Source organism: Anolis carolinensis, unplaced genomic scaffold (genome assembly GCF_035594765.1).
Source record: "Anolis carolinensis isolate JA03-04 unplaced genomic scaffold, rAnoCar3.1.pri scaffold_7, whole genome shotgun sequence".
Lineage (NCBI taxonomy): Eukaryota > Metazoa > Chordata > Lepidosauria > Squamata > Dactyloidae > Anolis > Anolis carolinensis.
Genome location: NW_026943818.1, coordinates 6,586,825 through 6,602,756, shown reverse-complemented (window position 1 = coordinate 6,602,756; position 15,932 = coordinate 6,586,825). Strand labels below are relative to the sequence as shown.

Sequence of the window (15,932 nt, the reverse complement as noted above, 5' to 3'; positions counted from 1 at the left end):
TTATTATTATTATTGACACAGTTCCTTCAATTTTGTTAAGGAACTGCCCATGCAATGCTTTGTTGTTCCAGCTGTCAGCACTAGTTTGTAGTGCAGTTTTTTTGTACTAATTTTTTGTTTGCTGTGCTTTGAGGAGTTTCTGATTTTTTACTTCAATCAAAGCAGGTTGTTGTTGTTGTTGTTGTTGTTATTTCTAATCTGATGAAAGCATACTTTCCAGCAGAAAGTCTGTATAGTACAAGCTCCATATTTTGCATAGAATATTATTATAATTATAATTATAATTATAATTATTATTATTATTATTATTATTTCTTACTCGCCTCTCCTCGTGGCTCAAAGCGGGTCACTACACAGTCAAAACACACAAACATTGCAAACATTCTATAAACACACCTATTAAAATAAAGGACATGAGAGAAGCCTCCCCGCAGGATAGTAACACATCCAGGTGTCCCCTGGGCAACATCTTTGTACACGGCTGATTCTCTCACAGCATGCAGAGACTTACAGCATGCAACCAAACAATTTGCTCCATCAGTGTTTAACATTTACACAAATGATCAGCCACTGTCAGAAGGGACAGAGAGCTTCATCTATGCTGACGATCGTGCCATCGCTGCTCAAGCAGTGAGCTTTGAAATGGTTGAACAGAAGCTCTCCAAAGCTCAAGATGCTCTTACTGCTTATTACAGGGAAAACCAGCTAATTCCTAATCCAGCATGGAATCCCAAATGATGGAGAAACGGAGCCGACCGCAGCAGATCAATGCCTTCTTGTGATAGCTCAAAGAGCGATGCATGCCTCCTTTGTTAATAACCGGCACTTCCATTTAGCACCGGCTTCGTGAGACTCTAAGCACTCTTGATTTAGAGGACCCGTGAAACTAGGCAACGGTTATTGTTTTAGACAGAAAGAATGGAGCGCCGCTGGGAACACGCTTGTCAACAATTCTGACCTTCGATTGTAGCTCTAGTAGAGCTGCCTCTGGGAACCTGTGCCTTGGCAAAATCCAACTGTCCCATTTACTGGAAAAAAGGTAGGTTTTCTTACACAATAGCTTTTTTATTGTGTCAGAAGCGATTTGAGTGACTGTCTGTCTGTATATGCGGTCTGTCTGATAATGGCATTGCATGTTTGCCATGTACATGTGCATTGTAATCCGCCTTGAGTCCCCTTCGGGTCGAGAAGGGCAGAATATAAATAATGTAGATAAATAATTAAATCAATTTGTGGTGCTCACCTTCTTCTCATCTCCTTCTTGCAGGAGCTGGAGGTGGCTCCTCTTCTCACCATCTTTCCGCAGGGAGTTGCTCTGGTGCTGGGGAAGGCCTGTCGGCGGGGAGACGCTCCGACCCTGGGGGTCCACCCAAGTGTAGATGTGGTTGGTAATGTAGCCGCCGGGGATGCGTCCTACAGAGTGGACTAAGAGGTTCAGCTTCTTGGACCCCTTGAGTGCCTGGATGTCGACATAGAGGACATGATTATTGGTTAAGATGAGAGTCAACTGAAATAGAAATCTTGAAATAGAAAGCTATAGTTTTCCAACCATTGCTGTGACTTTCTCTTAATCCTGTCCTAGTGCTATGAGAAAAAGACAACTTGAATGCCTCCAGACATTTAGGACTAAAGTTTCAATGAACCTTGGCCATGTTGACCCATTGTTGTTGTGAGTCTTCTAGGCTGTATGGCTATGTTCTAGAAGCATTCTCTCCCGACGTTTCACCTACATCTATGGCAGGCATCCTCAGAGGTTGAGGGGCCTCTAAGGATTCCTGCCACTGATGTGGATGAAACGGCAGGAGAGAATGCTTCTAGAACATGGCCATACAGCCCGGAAACCTGGGGACCCACTGTAAGGAAGCTAATAACAACTGCCACCAATTTGTAAAGGAGCTAATAACGACTGCCACCAATTTGTAAAGATGCAACCACCAATGACTCAGAGAGGAGACCTTTTACTTTTTTTCTTCTTCTTCTTATTCACTTTAGATGGTAGCGTAACTTGGTTTATAATATATGCAACAGAGGCTTAGATGTTGGAAGAACAATAACAAGTTTATTCAGGCACAGAGCTTAGTGGTTACAATATTGTTTCTCACTTGGAGGTATTTTTATTAATAGTTACAATACTAGAATAAGGTGAGTCAAACTCTCTAAAGTGTCACTTCTTTTACTTAAAGTAGTTAGAACTTCTTTCTCTGCTACTTTTAAACCGCAGTCACCCCTGTGATATACGATCACAGATTCTCTGTTCCTTACCAGGACACAGACTACATTAAATAAGTGACCAAACTTATTTTAAACCGATTCAAAATGAACAATTGAGTCTCCTTGATTTATTTATTTATTTATTTATTTCCAGAATTTATACCCCGCCCTTCTCACCCGGGGGGACTCAGGGCGGCTTACACAGTTGGCAACATTTAATGCCAAGAACATAATAATAAAACAAAAACAGTACATATAATCAATTAAAACTATAAAAATACATCATTAAAATACATTATAAAAATTAAAACATTAAAACTTAAATTAAAATTAAAAATTTTAATTTAAGGGTTGATCCCCTCAACCTAGGATCAATCTTCCCTGTGCCTCATCAGATCACAGACTGAATCCCTTTTTTAAACTCTGCACTTCTTCAACAAAATGGCAGTTGGCTTCACCTACTTTTCCATGGCAACCAGCCTCTGAGTGCTGAGATGCAATAACTGTAATACTTACCCTTTTAAAACACAAACACACAATTAAACATAACATCTGTAAACCAAAAATTTGTACTTCATTACCCCCACAAGTTGAGAACCACAGCTCTACGTAGTGGTCTGATTGCGGTGTATCTTTTCAGCCATCCTGGCTGACCTACGCCTCGCTTGTTGTTCCCTTCGGCATTCCTGAAATGTAGGAACAACCAAAGTGCATCCTTCTTCTTTTTCTTCCTCTTGATCAGGCTGATCTTTCTGCCCAGAATCTTCAGCCCTGTTCAGCCTTCTCCTCTTTCAACTCCTCCTCCGAGGAAGAAGAGGAAGACACAACACACTGCAGTATCCAACCCATTGATCTATAGGCAGTGAGCTAGATCATATACGCCTTTAGTTTAGCTAAATGGCGTTGGATCCCATATTGTGTCAACTACCACACGATGACCATCAACAGCCAAGAGCTTAGCCACACAGAAGATGATGCAACTGCTTGGAGAATGATTTGTAATATCTCAAAAAGTTTCCTGCCAACGTTGGTGTCAACACAAAGAGAAACACGGAGACAGACACATGGCTCTCTTCAGAATTGGACTAGAGCTCATAATTGGCTTTCGTTGGTTGAACATCCACAGAGACATCTACATGGGAACAGCAGTTGGGTGAGCAGTGGAACTAGATACTTCATAGGGTGATGGTTTCTACCTTAACAGATAACAACCTATCTAGGGACAGCTTTCTCAATCTATGGCTTCGCCTTCACAATGACAGGCACTTTGTGAGTGGATCATAATGGACAGCATACGAGATTGGAGATAATGAGAGCCAAAGGGAATAGCTACCCGAGAGATTTCAGGAGGCGATCGATCGCTTGCAATTGCAATCTTTTACTTATCTGTCATGCCAATCTTGTTAATAAAAGAAGGAAAGATACATATGGAGAGAGTGAGCGGGTGGAGGAGTGTCTCGGAAGCATGAAATCGGGAAAAGCACGCTTCTTCTCCCTCGTCTTCTTCTTTCCCAAACGCTATTTCCCCCCTAAACTGCCTTCCACTCGGTTGGCTCATAAGCAGAACAGGCTGACAGCAAATGGCTTGCAGCTCTATTAAATGGATTTGCGATATGGCGTTTCATTTGTGACCATCAATAATGGCGACATATGCCATCCTTCACACTGATCCATTTATGACAATAACACATCCCACCAGCTGGTGTTCTGAGTGACACGCACTGAATACAAAGGCAGGGTTTGGGACCGGTAGTTTCAATGCACATTTAATGTCAATGACATAGGATTACAATGTGTGCTGGCTTTTATTTGTGAAGTTGAAAAGATGGGAAACCTGTAGGCCTATAGACTGCTGGCCTTATCATCCTCCACCATCAGATAGACCAGTGCTTCCCAATCTTTTTTTGACCAGGGACCACTTTGACCAGGGACCACATTGTGTCAGGGGGTTTAATCAACTCCGAACCACCCTGATTTATTGGTGAGCCAGGCCTCTAACCAATCCATTCTCCATCAGACTGCTCAAGCATCCAGCTTAGCAGCACGACAAACGACACCATGGTCGTAATTCAGCTGATCGCAGCGGTTCTTAGGCTTTATTACAGGGGTCCCCAAACTAAGGCCCGGGGGCCGGATGCGGCCCATCGAAGCCATTTATCCGGCCCCCAAGGCACAAGGGCATAAGGGGGTTGGGCTAAATGACCCAAGGGGTCTCTTCTTCTCTTACAACCATTATTATTATTATTATTATTATTATTATTATTATTATTATTATTATTATTAAGGCTGGGTGGCCATCTCTCAGGGGTGCTTTGCATGTGCAGAAGGGGGTTGGACTCAATGGCCCAAGGAGTCTCTTCCAACCCTCTTTATTATTATTATTATTATTATTATTATTATTATTATTATTATTATTAACATTGAGGCTGGGTGGCCATCTGTCAAGGGTGCTTCGCTTGTGCTTTCGGTACACAAAAGCAGAAGGGGATTTGACTCAATGGCCCAAGGGGTCTCTTGCAACCCTCTTTATTATTATTGCTGTTATTATTATTATTATTATTTATGCTCGGTGGCCAACTATAGTCCGGTCCTCCAATGGTCCGAAGAATTGTGAACTGGCCCCCTGTTTTAAAAGTTTGGGGACCCCTGCTTTATTATATATACAAACTATTTACAGTTACAAAGTCTATCGCTCATAGGACTCATGCTTTTCTAAGCAAGGCAAAGCATGACCTTACTCTTTGTTGATCGTCAGTGAAGCTCGTCTGCCGGCAACTCTCACATTCCATAGCAGAATGATGAACGTCCTGTCTGCCCTCTGAGACCGGAAGGTTTGACCTATTGGCTAGGTAGGCTATCACTCAAGCTGGCCTGCCATTAACCTGTGTGCTGCTGGAAAGCATGCCAGAATACAGTTGCAAAACTCCAACAGAAAAACACTTGATTCAACATTTCACCCTTACACCAAAAATACACCAACACATTGACCAGGGACCATGTTGACCAGAGACCACATTGACCAGGGTCCACTCTGACTACGGACCACATTGACATTGACAAGGGACCATGTTGACCAGGGACCATGTTGACTAGAGACCACATTGACCAGGGACCACTTTGACTACGGACCACATTGACGTTGACTAGAGACCACATTGACCAGGGACCACTTTGACTACGTACCACATTGACATTGATCAGAGACCACATTGACCAGGGACCACTTTGACGTTGACAAGGAACCACATTGACCAGGGACCATGTTGACCAGAAACCACATTGACCAGGGACCACTTTGACGTTGACAAGGAACCACATTGACCAGGGACCATGTTGACCAGAAACCACATTGACCAGGGACCACTTTGACTATGGACCACATTGACACTGACCAGGGTCCACTTTGACTACGGACCACATTGACGTTGACCAGGGACCATGTTGTCTAGAGACCACATTGACCAGGGACCACTTTGACTACGGACCACACTGACATTGACCAGAGACCACATTGACCAGGGACCACTTTGACTACGGACCACACTGACATTGACCAGAGACCACATTGACCAGGGACCACTTTGACTACGGACCACACTGACATTGACCAGAGACCACATTGACTAGGGACCACTTTGACTTCAGACCACATTGACGTTGACAAGGGACCATGTTGATCAGAAACAACATTGACCAGGGACCACTTTGACTATGGACCACATTGACGTTGACAAAGGACCACGTTGACCAGGGACAACTTTGACCAGGTACCAACTTGACCAAGGACCACTTTGACCAGGGACCATGTTGACAAAGGACCACGTTGACAGGGCCCACTTTAACCAGGGCCCACTCTCCAACATTAGTACCAAAAGGGTTACGAATCACTTTTTGGTCAAATTTAGATTCAGTTTGTTTATTTGGGGTGCTGATTCAGAAAATTGCACTGGATAGACCACATCAGCTCTAGTTTCTGATACAGAACATATACCATCTAGTAGTGGCCAGCTCCTTGCCCACAGAAAACAATATTTAATAATCTAGAGCTCATGTGGTCTATCCAATGCAATTTTCTGAATTAGCACCCCAAATAACCCAATAACAGGCTTAAAAACGCAGACACCAAGACATCACCACCACCACCACCAAACCACACCTTGAGTCTTTTGGCATTTTCCCTTTATAGCAGAGGTGCAGATCAATGCCCATATATCCTGAGCTCTTTTCTGGAAGCCTTGATGAACCAACTTCCTCCTTGCTCAGCTTTCTTGAGGCCTCCTTTGTGTCCCTCGCGCCAGCCAGCTTGCTCGCTTGCTTCTCCAGCTCTTAACGAAATGAGCAATTGAGCCCTATTCATTTTGCTTGGCGGCAATCAGCTGCAGCCCACAGTCTTGGCTCCTTCACAGAAAACCCTCTTTCGACTGAATGACAATGGATTCTGGAACACAACTCATGGGGGAGAGTGAGGAGCCAAAAACCAACTGCAGAAACATCTCTTTGCACCATGTGTTTTGGTGTATTTTATAGAGGAGTGTTTGGATATATGTATTTTATTGTATGTATTTTATGTATATAGCTCCCGATAGTGCAGTGTGTTAAAGTGCTGAACTGCGGAACTTGCAGACTCGAATCCGGGGAGTGGAGTGAGCACCTGCTGTTAGCCCCAGCTTCTGCCAACCTAGCAGTTCGAAAACATGCAAATGTGAGTAGATCAATAGGTATTGCGCCGGTGGGAAGGTCACAAAATATATATGCTGGATTTCGTATTATTATTATTATTATTTTATGACACAGCAAACAAGATAGATATGCTGGATTTCGTATCACAAAACCACAAGTCGAACACTTCCCAAGTGTCTAGGACTGTGTGATGTATTTTCGGATGATGTGTGCAGATCCCAGTAGGGTGGCCTTTTCCAGTTGGCAGATCGTAATTTTGTCAATGTCTATTGTTTCCAAATGCCGGCTGAGATCTTTTGGCACGGCACCCAGTGTGCCCATCACCACCGGGACCACCTGCACTGGTTTCTGCCAGAGTCTTTGAAGTTCAATCTTGAGGTCCTGAGAGCGGCTGAGTTTTTCCTGTTGATTTTCGTCAATGCGACCGTCACCTGGGATGGCAACATCAATGATCCAGACCTTTTTCTTTTCCACAACTGTGATGTCTGGTGTGTTGTGTTCCAGAACTTTGTCAGTCTGGATTCGAAAGTCCAACAGTATCTTTGCGTGCTCATTTTCCAATACTTTTGCAGGTTTGTGATCCCACCAGTTCTTTCCTGCTGGGAGGTGGTACTTGAGGCATAAGTTCCAATGAATCATTTGGGCCACATAGTTGTGCCTCTGTTTGTAGTCTGTCTGTGCGATTTTCTTACAGCAGCTGAGGATATGATCCATGGTTTCGTCGGTCTCTTTGCACAGTCTGCATTTTGGGTCATCAGCTGATTTTTCGATCATGGCCTGAATTGCCTTTGTTCTGATGGTTTGCTCCTGGGCTGCAAGGATCAGGCCTTCTGTCTATTATTATTATTGCTAGAAAAAAAGTGCAATCCAATGAATCCAGGGACAAAGAAACCATCTTGGGCCACACACAATCACAGAGGCGAACGTTGCCCAATCCTATTCCATAAGAAAGTTTGGAGCATCCATTATCTGATCCGATGGAAGTGAACATCACAGTTCAACCCTTTTTGATCAATAAAGCTGTAGCAATGGGTAGGGGAGGCACCCAAACACGTGAGCAACAATCCCAGAACATGCCTTGAGGTGCTTTTATGCTAATAATAGAAACAGGTAGATCGGAATAGGTTGAACTACTGTGGCACTCGGCCCAGTGGGCCCAATTAAAGAGAGACATTGCCGACCTAGTTTGCAGCTATGGGAATGGCATCACAGATACACTTGATCATGTCTGCCTTAGAGAGGCATCCATTCTTTCGTTACTCTTGTTACCTTCGGGTGCACGTAACGGGAAGACCCCTGAGTGTCTGCTTTTTGTGAGCATGTGGCACTTCATGCCTTGGAAAGAGAGTGTGTGTATGTGTGTGGGGTGCAGGCCCAGAAATCGCGCACATCTGCCTGCAGCTGAGCACCGATTCTAGAGCAAGAATAAGAAGTTGCCTCCTTGTTTTGGAAAGAGTGTATGTGTGTGTGTGCTGTGCAGGCCTAGAAAGCATGCGCACCTGCCTGCAGCCGAGTGCCGACTCTAGAGCAAGAATGAGAACTTGCCTCCTTGCCATGGAAAGTGTGTGTATGTGTGTGTGTGCTGTGCAGGCCTAGAAAGCGTGCACACCTGCCTGCAGTCGAGCGCCAACTCTAGAGCAAGAATGAGAACTTGCCTCCTTGCCATGTAAAGTGTGTGTGTGTGTGCTGTGCAGGCCCAGAAAGCATGCGCACCTGCCTGCAGCCGAGCGCTGACTCTAGAGCAAGAATGAGAACTTGCCTCCTTGCCTTAGAAAGAGTGTGTGTGTGTGTGTGTGCTGTGCAGTCCCAGAAAGCATGCACACCTGCCTGCAGCTGAGCGCCGACTCTAGAGCAAGAATGAAAATTTGACTCCTTGCTTTGGAAAGAGTGTGTGTGTATGCTGTGCAGGCCCAGAAAGCATGCACACCTGCCTGCAGCTGAGCGCCTCTCCTCTAGAATAGAAATAGGGACGAAGCCTCCTTAAAGCCTGCAGCTGAGCGCCTCTCCTCTAGAGTAAAACAGCCTCAGTGCCTAAAATGACAGGGAGTCTGGGAAGTGCCCCTTCCATAATGGGCCGATAAAAAACAGATTTTTTGGCATCCCAGAGTGAAAACAGATATATGCTCTCCCGATTTTGGGAGGCTCAAAACCGGGACATGAAGCAGGTCAAGGTTTACCCCAAAAGCACAACTCTAATAATTACTAAAAGATTTGAGAGGGCTACAGGGAAAAAAAACTTAACAAATTGATTTGGCACAATCGCTATGTGAAATGAATGTTCCAAAAGAACATTACCGAATTGCACCCATGCACCAGGAAGTAAAGGAAAAGTGCACAAAGAACGTACATCAACTTGAGCATGGCGGAGCCTCCAGCCAAAGCTGCAGAAAGATATAATAAGTCATGCAAAGAGAGACATCTCTGGAGAGAGCCCCTTGGTTGGACTTTTCCTGGATTTGTCAGGGATCAATTTCTTTCCCTGCAATCTTACCGCTGGATCTTCTTTTCAGAATGGAGTGGCTGCAGTTCCGAAAACCAGAGCTCATCTATCTCAAGTTGTCTGGACTGATGATTTTAAGGGCAGAGTGTTCTTTTGAGAGACACAAAGCCTCCTTTGCCTTAAAGAGAAACACTATGGTGGATTCTGGGTGATGTAAAAATATTTTTTCCTGAACTTTGCATGAAGAAGGTCAAGATTTTTAAGGGGGTAAGACCAAAGGTGATATGAGACGATGAGGTCAACTGAGGACAGGTCTATTTTATTTATGCTGAAAAGGGGATCAATAGCAAGGAGGTGAAAGGTTGAAAGCTCAACAGAAATGGGGTCAGTGCTGTAAATCGTGTCCTGCTTCTCGTCTCTTTTCTCTCCCTGCTTATTCGAGAGCTGTTTTATCTCAGCACCAAGACTCCGTCTCCAATCAAAATACCCACAAATGAAATATCTTTTTACATCCTTTCAGGGGAGAGAGGAAATATGAGGGTATTATGTTTCTGAGTGTGCGAGACAGACAGCCACGGAGGAAGAGAGGAGGAAAACAACGGAGTGGGATGTATATCTTAGCTTGTCTGGGCTTTGCAAAAGGATGAGTTCCAAGGAAAGCTGAACGAGAAGGAAAGACAGCAACAACAGATGGAAAGTGAAATACTCTGGAAAAGGGCAGATTGATTTTTGAGAGGAATTTCAAAGTATTGATCCGACTACCTGTCCAAATGACAGACTGGGATTAAATCTGATCAAGCAGGCTTTCTACCTGGAAGGCAAATTAAAGGATACACAAGGATAATCCTAAACACAATTGAATATATCAAAATTTTAAATTTTAAATGGGGTAAACATTTACTACTACTACTACTACTACTAATAATAATAATAACAACAACAACAACAACAACACAACAACAACACTTTATTTATATTCCCTTCTCCCTGAGGGGACTCAGTGCCGATTACACTATATATAGGCAAACAATTAGATGCTGAAAAGGCCTTTGATTGACTAAATTTCAGAATGGAACTACTAAAGAATTTAAGATGTGAAAAATTTATCTCTGGAATACACAAGTAATATAAACAAACAAAAAGATAAAATCAAAATCAAAGGAGACATGATTAAACTTTTCCAATACAGACAGGCGTGAGACACCCCTATGATTTATACTCTCAAGAGAAATCTTAGCAAGGAAATTATGCCTAGATGAAGATCTAATAGGAATAAAAGTGAAAAACCAAAAATACAAAATCAAGGTAATTGCGGATGACATTGTCCTAATGTCGGAAGACCCACTGAAAGAATTTCCTAAAATGACACAACAGGTTAACCAGTTTGGACTAGTTGATGGACTCCTGACCAATTTATGCACAAAAAAAAAATTAGCGGCAAAGAAAAAGAAGAACTAAAATTGAAACAACCCCTCAAGCAAAAGGGAAAAAAAGGAATAGACATAATGATGAATAATAAGGATTTATATAAAAATAACTATGTAAAACCTGGAGTGAAATAAAAAAGAATGAGAGACTGTAACATCCGAAGTGCTTTTTCTTTGCTTTCCTGAGCTATGTGACACATGCTTCATATGAGGTTTTTGCATGGCAAGCTGCTCAGACAGCATATGGACGATATCAGTGGAAGCTACTTCTGATGCATTGGAAGACTGGAATATTTTTATTCATCCACTGAAATGAGAACTTTGATTACTGTTGATTGAATAAGGGAACATTCCATCCTTCCTGAAGCAGCTGGCAGCCTTTAGCGTTATCTCTTTTGGCTCAAATAGTTCTAATGTGTCGCTGAGGATCGATAAGCTATGCAGAACAATGATGGCCAAGATGCTACGACAGGGTTGTATAGAAAAATTTCATGCTGCAGTGGATGATGGCTCCCATGTCAGTGGGGCAGGGCATCCATGCCAGGTTTTGACTGCCTTTCAAGGGTCTCTCCATAGTGCTGGAGCTAGTATTTAGCTATTTGTTGGGATGGCAATCCAGTCTGCCAAAACAAACAAAAAGTGCTGTAATGTGAAAAAGCACAAAACATTTTGTAATCTCGTTGTTGTGGCCTTGCCAGATTCTGAGTGTTCAGAAGATGAGGCTGGGGATGCTGGGAGAGATTCAGAGGGCCCAGAAAGAAATGTTGTGGAATCGCCTGGCAGAAATGTTTTGGAATCTTCTGAAGGTTCCCAAGAGAACGGTGAAGGTCTGGGAACCTGCCAGAAGCCCAGTCCGAGGAGATTGTTTGTTGAGGTCAGAGAGATGAGAGCTAAGACAACAGGGTCGGCGATTAAGGACTTGCTTCTCTCGCAGGCTCAGAGATAAGGAGTCCAGGTGGGAAAGAAATGATTTCATGGGACGGCTTTTGGGCTTTGAAAAGTGGTTCATGTTGATACAATTGCTGTGAGAGCAATGCTGCGTTCAGGTACAGACCTCTCAATATCATCATCATCATTTAATTACTTATTAATCGCCCTCCATCCAAGATGCTCTAGGCGATTTACAAGATCAAGGGTCGTGTAATTTATGCAGGGCCGGGCCAAGGTAATTTTCAAGTGTAGGCGAACAGAATTTTGCCCCCCCCCCAATCCAATTACTGAAAAATAAAAGCATTGGATAAGCGAAAATGTTGGATAATGAGGAATTAAGGGAAAGCCTAAATAAAAAACAACACTCTGAAAACAGGGGAAATCCAGACAGGAAACAATAAGGGCCAGCTAACACCTCCCAACCAAGGATGCCCCCAGGGAGGAAGCAGCTAGGCTTTGAATCTGCAAGGCAATTAAATGCTAAAGCTGGCCAACTGCAACATTCACATGCATGCGCATGCACCTGGGAGCGGCTCAACTGCGTCCCCTAGAGAATGGTGCCTTGTTTGCCTGTTGGTTGAACCGTCTCTGAATTTATGTAACCAGGTTTATCTTAAGGCACACAAGCACAGCTCCTATCCATTTTACTCCTTTGGGTCTTAAAATAGAAGAAACGTTCTTGCATTTGACATGGCTTTGCCCGGAGAAAAGATTACTGCAATACAAGGCTGCATATTATCCTCTCAAGAAAATGCTTTCGACCTTGTCTCTACCGGAGAAGTTCACTTCGAGTTATGTCTATTCAGGAGGCTTTCCGATATGAAATTGCTGTCCGCTTCTCCAGACGATGTCAGGAGTCAAAACTGACATCTCACAAATCTCCAAAGAATCACACCGTTGCGTTGATCCTTCTGCTGGAAACGTGACAAGGGGCAAGGAAGTGAAGATGGTCACCTCTAAAATAAAAACCCCAGAGGCGCCTGCAGCCAAGCTCTCAAAACGGTCACATTAATAGCGGCGTTGTAACCTAGCGCTGACTTGGACAAATGAAAAAAGTCGAGCCCCAAAGCTACGAAATCTATATTTTCAGTAGAGGACAGGAAAGAAGACAGGAGTCAAATAGAAGAGCCACGAAGTGAAGGCAAAAAAGTAAATGAATCTTGTCTCCGTTGAAAATATAGTATGTCTACCCAATGAAATTGGATTGAACAGACCAGAGTTCTTTCTCCCATCCTGGACATCATTCCACAGATATATAAACCTCACTTGCCTAGTCTCCAACAGGCCTCACAACCTCAGAGGATGCCTGCCACAGATGTAGGTGAAACGTCAGGAGAGAATGCTTCTGGAACAAGGCAGTATAGCCCAGAAAAACCACAACAACCCAGTGATTCCGGCCATGAAAGCCTTCAGCAAAACATTGAACATCTCTACAGGGAGAAATTGTTCCAAGAGACACGGAGATTGGAAAAACTAAGGATCGGGAAAGCACATCTACTGCGCTCCCTGACTTTCTTTCTACATTTCAGAGAGACAGATATGATCCCATAATTTCTCACAAGCAAAAGGACTTTCAAAACGTCACAGGCTCATCGTATTTATGACCACCTCTTACGAGAGAGAAGTCACACTATCCCCAAAGAACTCGAAAACCCAGACAAGGACCAGATGAATTCCAGACAGAAAACAATCAGAGCCGGCTAACACCACCCAACAAAGGATTCCCCCAGGCAGGAAGCAGCCAGGCTTTGAAGTTGCAAGGCCACTCAATGCTAATCAAGATAACCAATTGCAACATTCACACTTGCCTGAAACAGACAAGAGTTCTTTCTCCCACCCTGGAAATTCCAGATGTATAAACTTCACTTGCCTAATTTCCAACAGACCTCACAACCAGGGCCAGCCCTAGGTAATTTTCAAGTGTAAGCGAACAGAATTTGCCCCCCCCCAAACCAATCACTGAAAAATAAAAGCATAGGATAAGTGAAAATGTTGGATAATAAGGAAGGACTGAGGAAGAGCTTATTAAACATCAAATTACATTTAGATTTTACAAATCAAGCACCAAAACATCATGTTTTAAAACAAATTGAAAGAAAAAGCGGTTCAATACATGGTAATGTTATGTAGGAATTACTATATTTGCAAATTTAGCACCAAACATTGAACTGGGATATAGGGCAGTGTGAGGGTCCTTCCACACAGCCATATAACCCAGAATATCAAGGCAGATAACTAAAAGGCCACCGAAAGGGAATCTGGGCCCCAGTATTAAAAAAAACCTCTAAAATCAGGACAATAAATAAAAAAACAACACTCTGAAAACAGGGGAAATCCAGACAGTAAACAATCAGGGCCAGCTAACACCTAGCTTAAGAAGAAAAGAACGATCGGTAGCTGAACGGCATAGATATTGTGAAGGCACCAGATCTCATCTCATCTTGGAAGATAAGCAGGTTTCGCCGTGATTACTACTACTTGAATTGGAGATGCCAAGGTCAGCTAAGTGCTATAGGCGATATTTCAAAGGAAGGGGCTGGCTAAATTATAAGACAACAGGTTATTTGGAGGCAGAAGTAGAACCCATAAGCCGACCCGAGTATAAGCCAACCAGGACCCTCACCCGAGTATAAGCCGAGTGGGGATTTTTCAGTTCTAAAAAAGGACTGAAAAACCCAGCTTATACTCAAGTATATACAGTACTTCTATATATATATAAAAGGCTTTTGGCATCACGGCGACTCACAAAACAACAAAACCTCAAACCCCCCAAACTCAAAAATTGCCAACACAATCAATCATCCCTGCCTCAAGTAAGATACAACGCAATTACACTAAAAACACAATCACAACAGCAACAGCCACAACAGGCGATCAGGTACTCTTCACCCAGCTGTTTTCAACTTCAACTCTCACCATTCCTAACACCTTAAGCTTCTGAGAGAAAAAACAAAAGGGACTCAGGCTGTTACGAATGCTGGGAGTTGAAGTCCAAACCACCTGCAGCAAAGGCCCAAGTTGGCCCACGCCTGCATCCCAGGGCATAGACAAACTGCATTTAGACCTCATCCATACTACTGTCCCTAGAAAATACAGATTATCTGATTTCAACTCCATTATGTGGCAGTCTACACTCAAACCCCTGCCACACAACAATATTAGCCAGAATACCAAGGTACATCTGCCAATATCTCCTTTAAACTGGATTATCTACCTTGGCATTCTAAATAATATTCCTCTATGACATCGCCTTCACTCTACACTGCCATCTAATCCAGTTCAGTCTACATTTTATACAACTATGTACAACTGACCTCATATAATCCAATTCTAACCACCTAATATAACATTATAAATATAATATATAAGACTTACTATGGTATAATAATAGAAAACAATATGATCTCTAAAACCAGGAGACGAAATAAAGACCAACACTCGGAAAGCAGGGAAATTGGGAATTCTACAAACGAAACAATCAGGGCCAGCTAACACTTCCCAACAAAACATTCCTCCAGACAGTAAACAAACACCCTTTCAACCTGCAAGGCCATTAAAAACTAATCAAGGTGGCTAATTCCACCATTCAAACCTCCCACATCGACACTATTAATTTATATTCAAACTGACCAACCAAGGATTCCGCAAGGTAAAAACCCACCAGGCTTACAACCATCAAGGCTATTCAATACTTTTCAACCAGGCCAACCAACATTTCCCCTACATACAAAACCCCCAAACTTTGAAACCACAACACTGCTCTGTCCCATTCAACCTCACCTAGCAACCGACCAGGCTTTTAACCTACAAACCTATTCAATACCATTCAATCTGGCCAAACAAGAATTCCCCTACTAAGGAAGTACCCACACTTCAAAGCGCCTCTTGGATTAATGCTACGACTCCAACCACTCCACAAAACGGCCAGACTTTCACGCTGCGAGGCTATTCACTCCTATTGCACCTGGCCAACAAATAATTCCCATAAGCCACAGCAACGCCTAGCCGGGCAAAGCTAGTATATTATATTAGGTTCCTTGCCAGCAATGGAATATTTTGACTTGGCTTTGAAGTCTTGAAAAGGAGAGACAGATAGTGCCAAGGGTATTGGTGAACATTAAAAATAATGATCTGGCCATTGGAAATGACCACAAAGAGCGTCAACAACCACAGGAGAAATTGGCAGACACTTCAGGGTACGTTTGGATGACGGTTTCATAGCCCTGATTGGAAAGTAAGAATAC

General features: G+C 43.2%; 1 protein-coding gene across 2 annotated transcripts in view; it reads right to left on the bottom strand.

Moving 5' to 3' along the window:
• Window positions 1-15,932, bottom strand: part of whrn (whirlin) — a 49,816-nt gene that overhangs the window by 31,349 nt on the left and 2,535 nt on the right. For both annotated transcript variants that reach the window (XM_062959649.1, XM_062959650.1), the window contains exon 2: window positions 1,244-1,459. In XM_062959649.1, coding sequence (XP_062815719.1) covers window positions 1,244-1,459 — 216 coding nt within the window. The remainder of the gene's footprint in view (window positions 1-1,243; window positions 1,460-15,932) is intronic.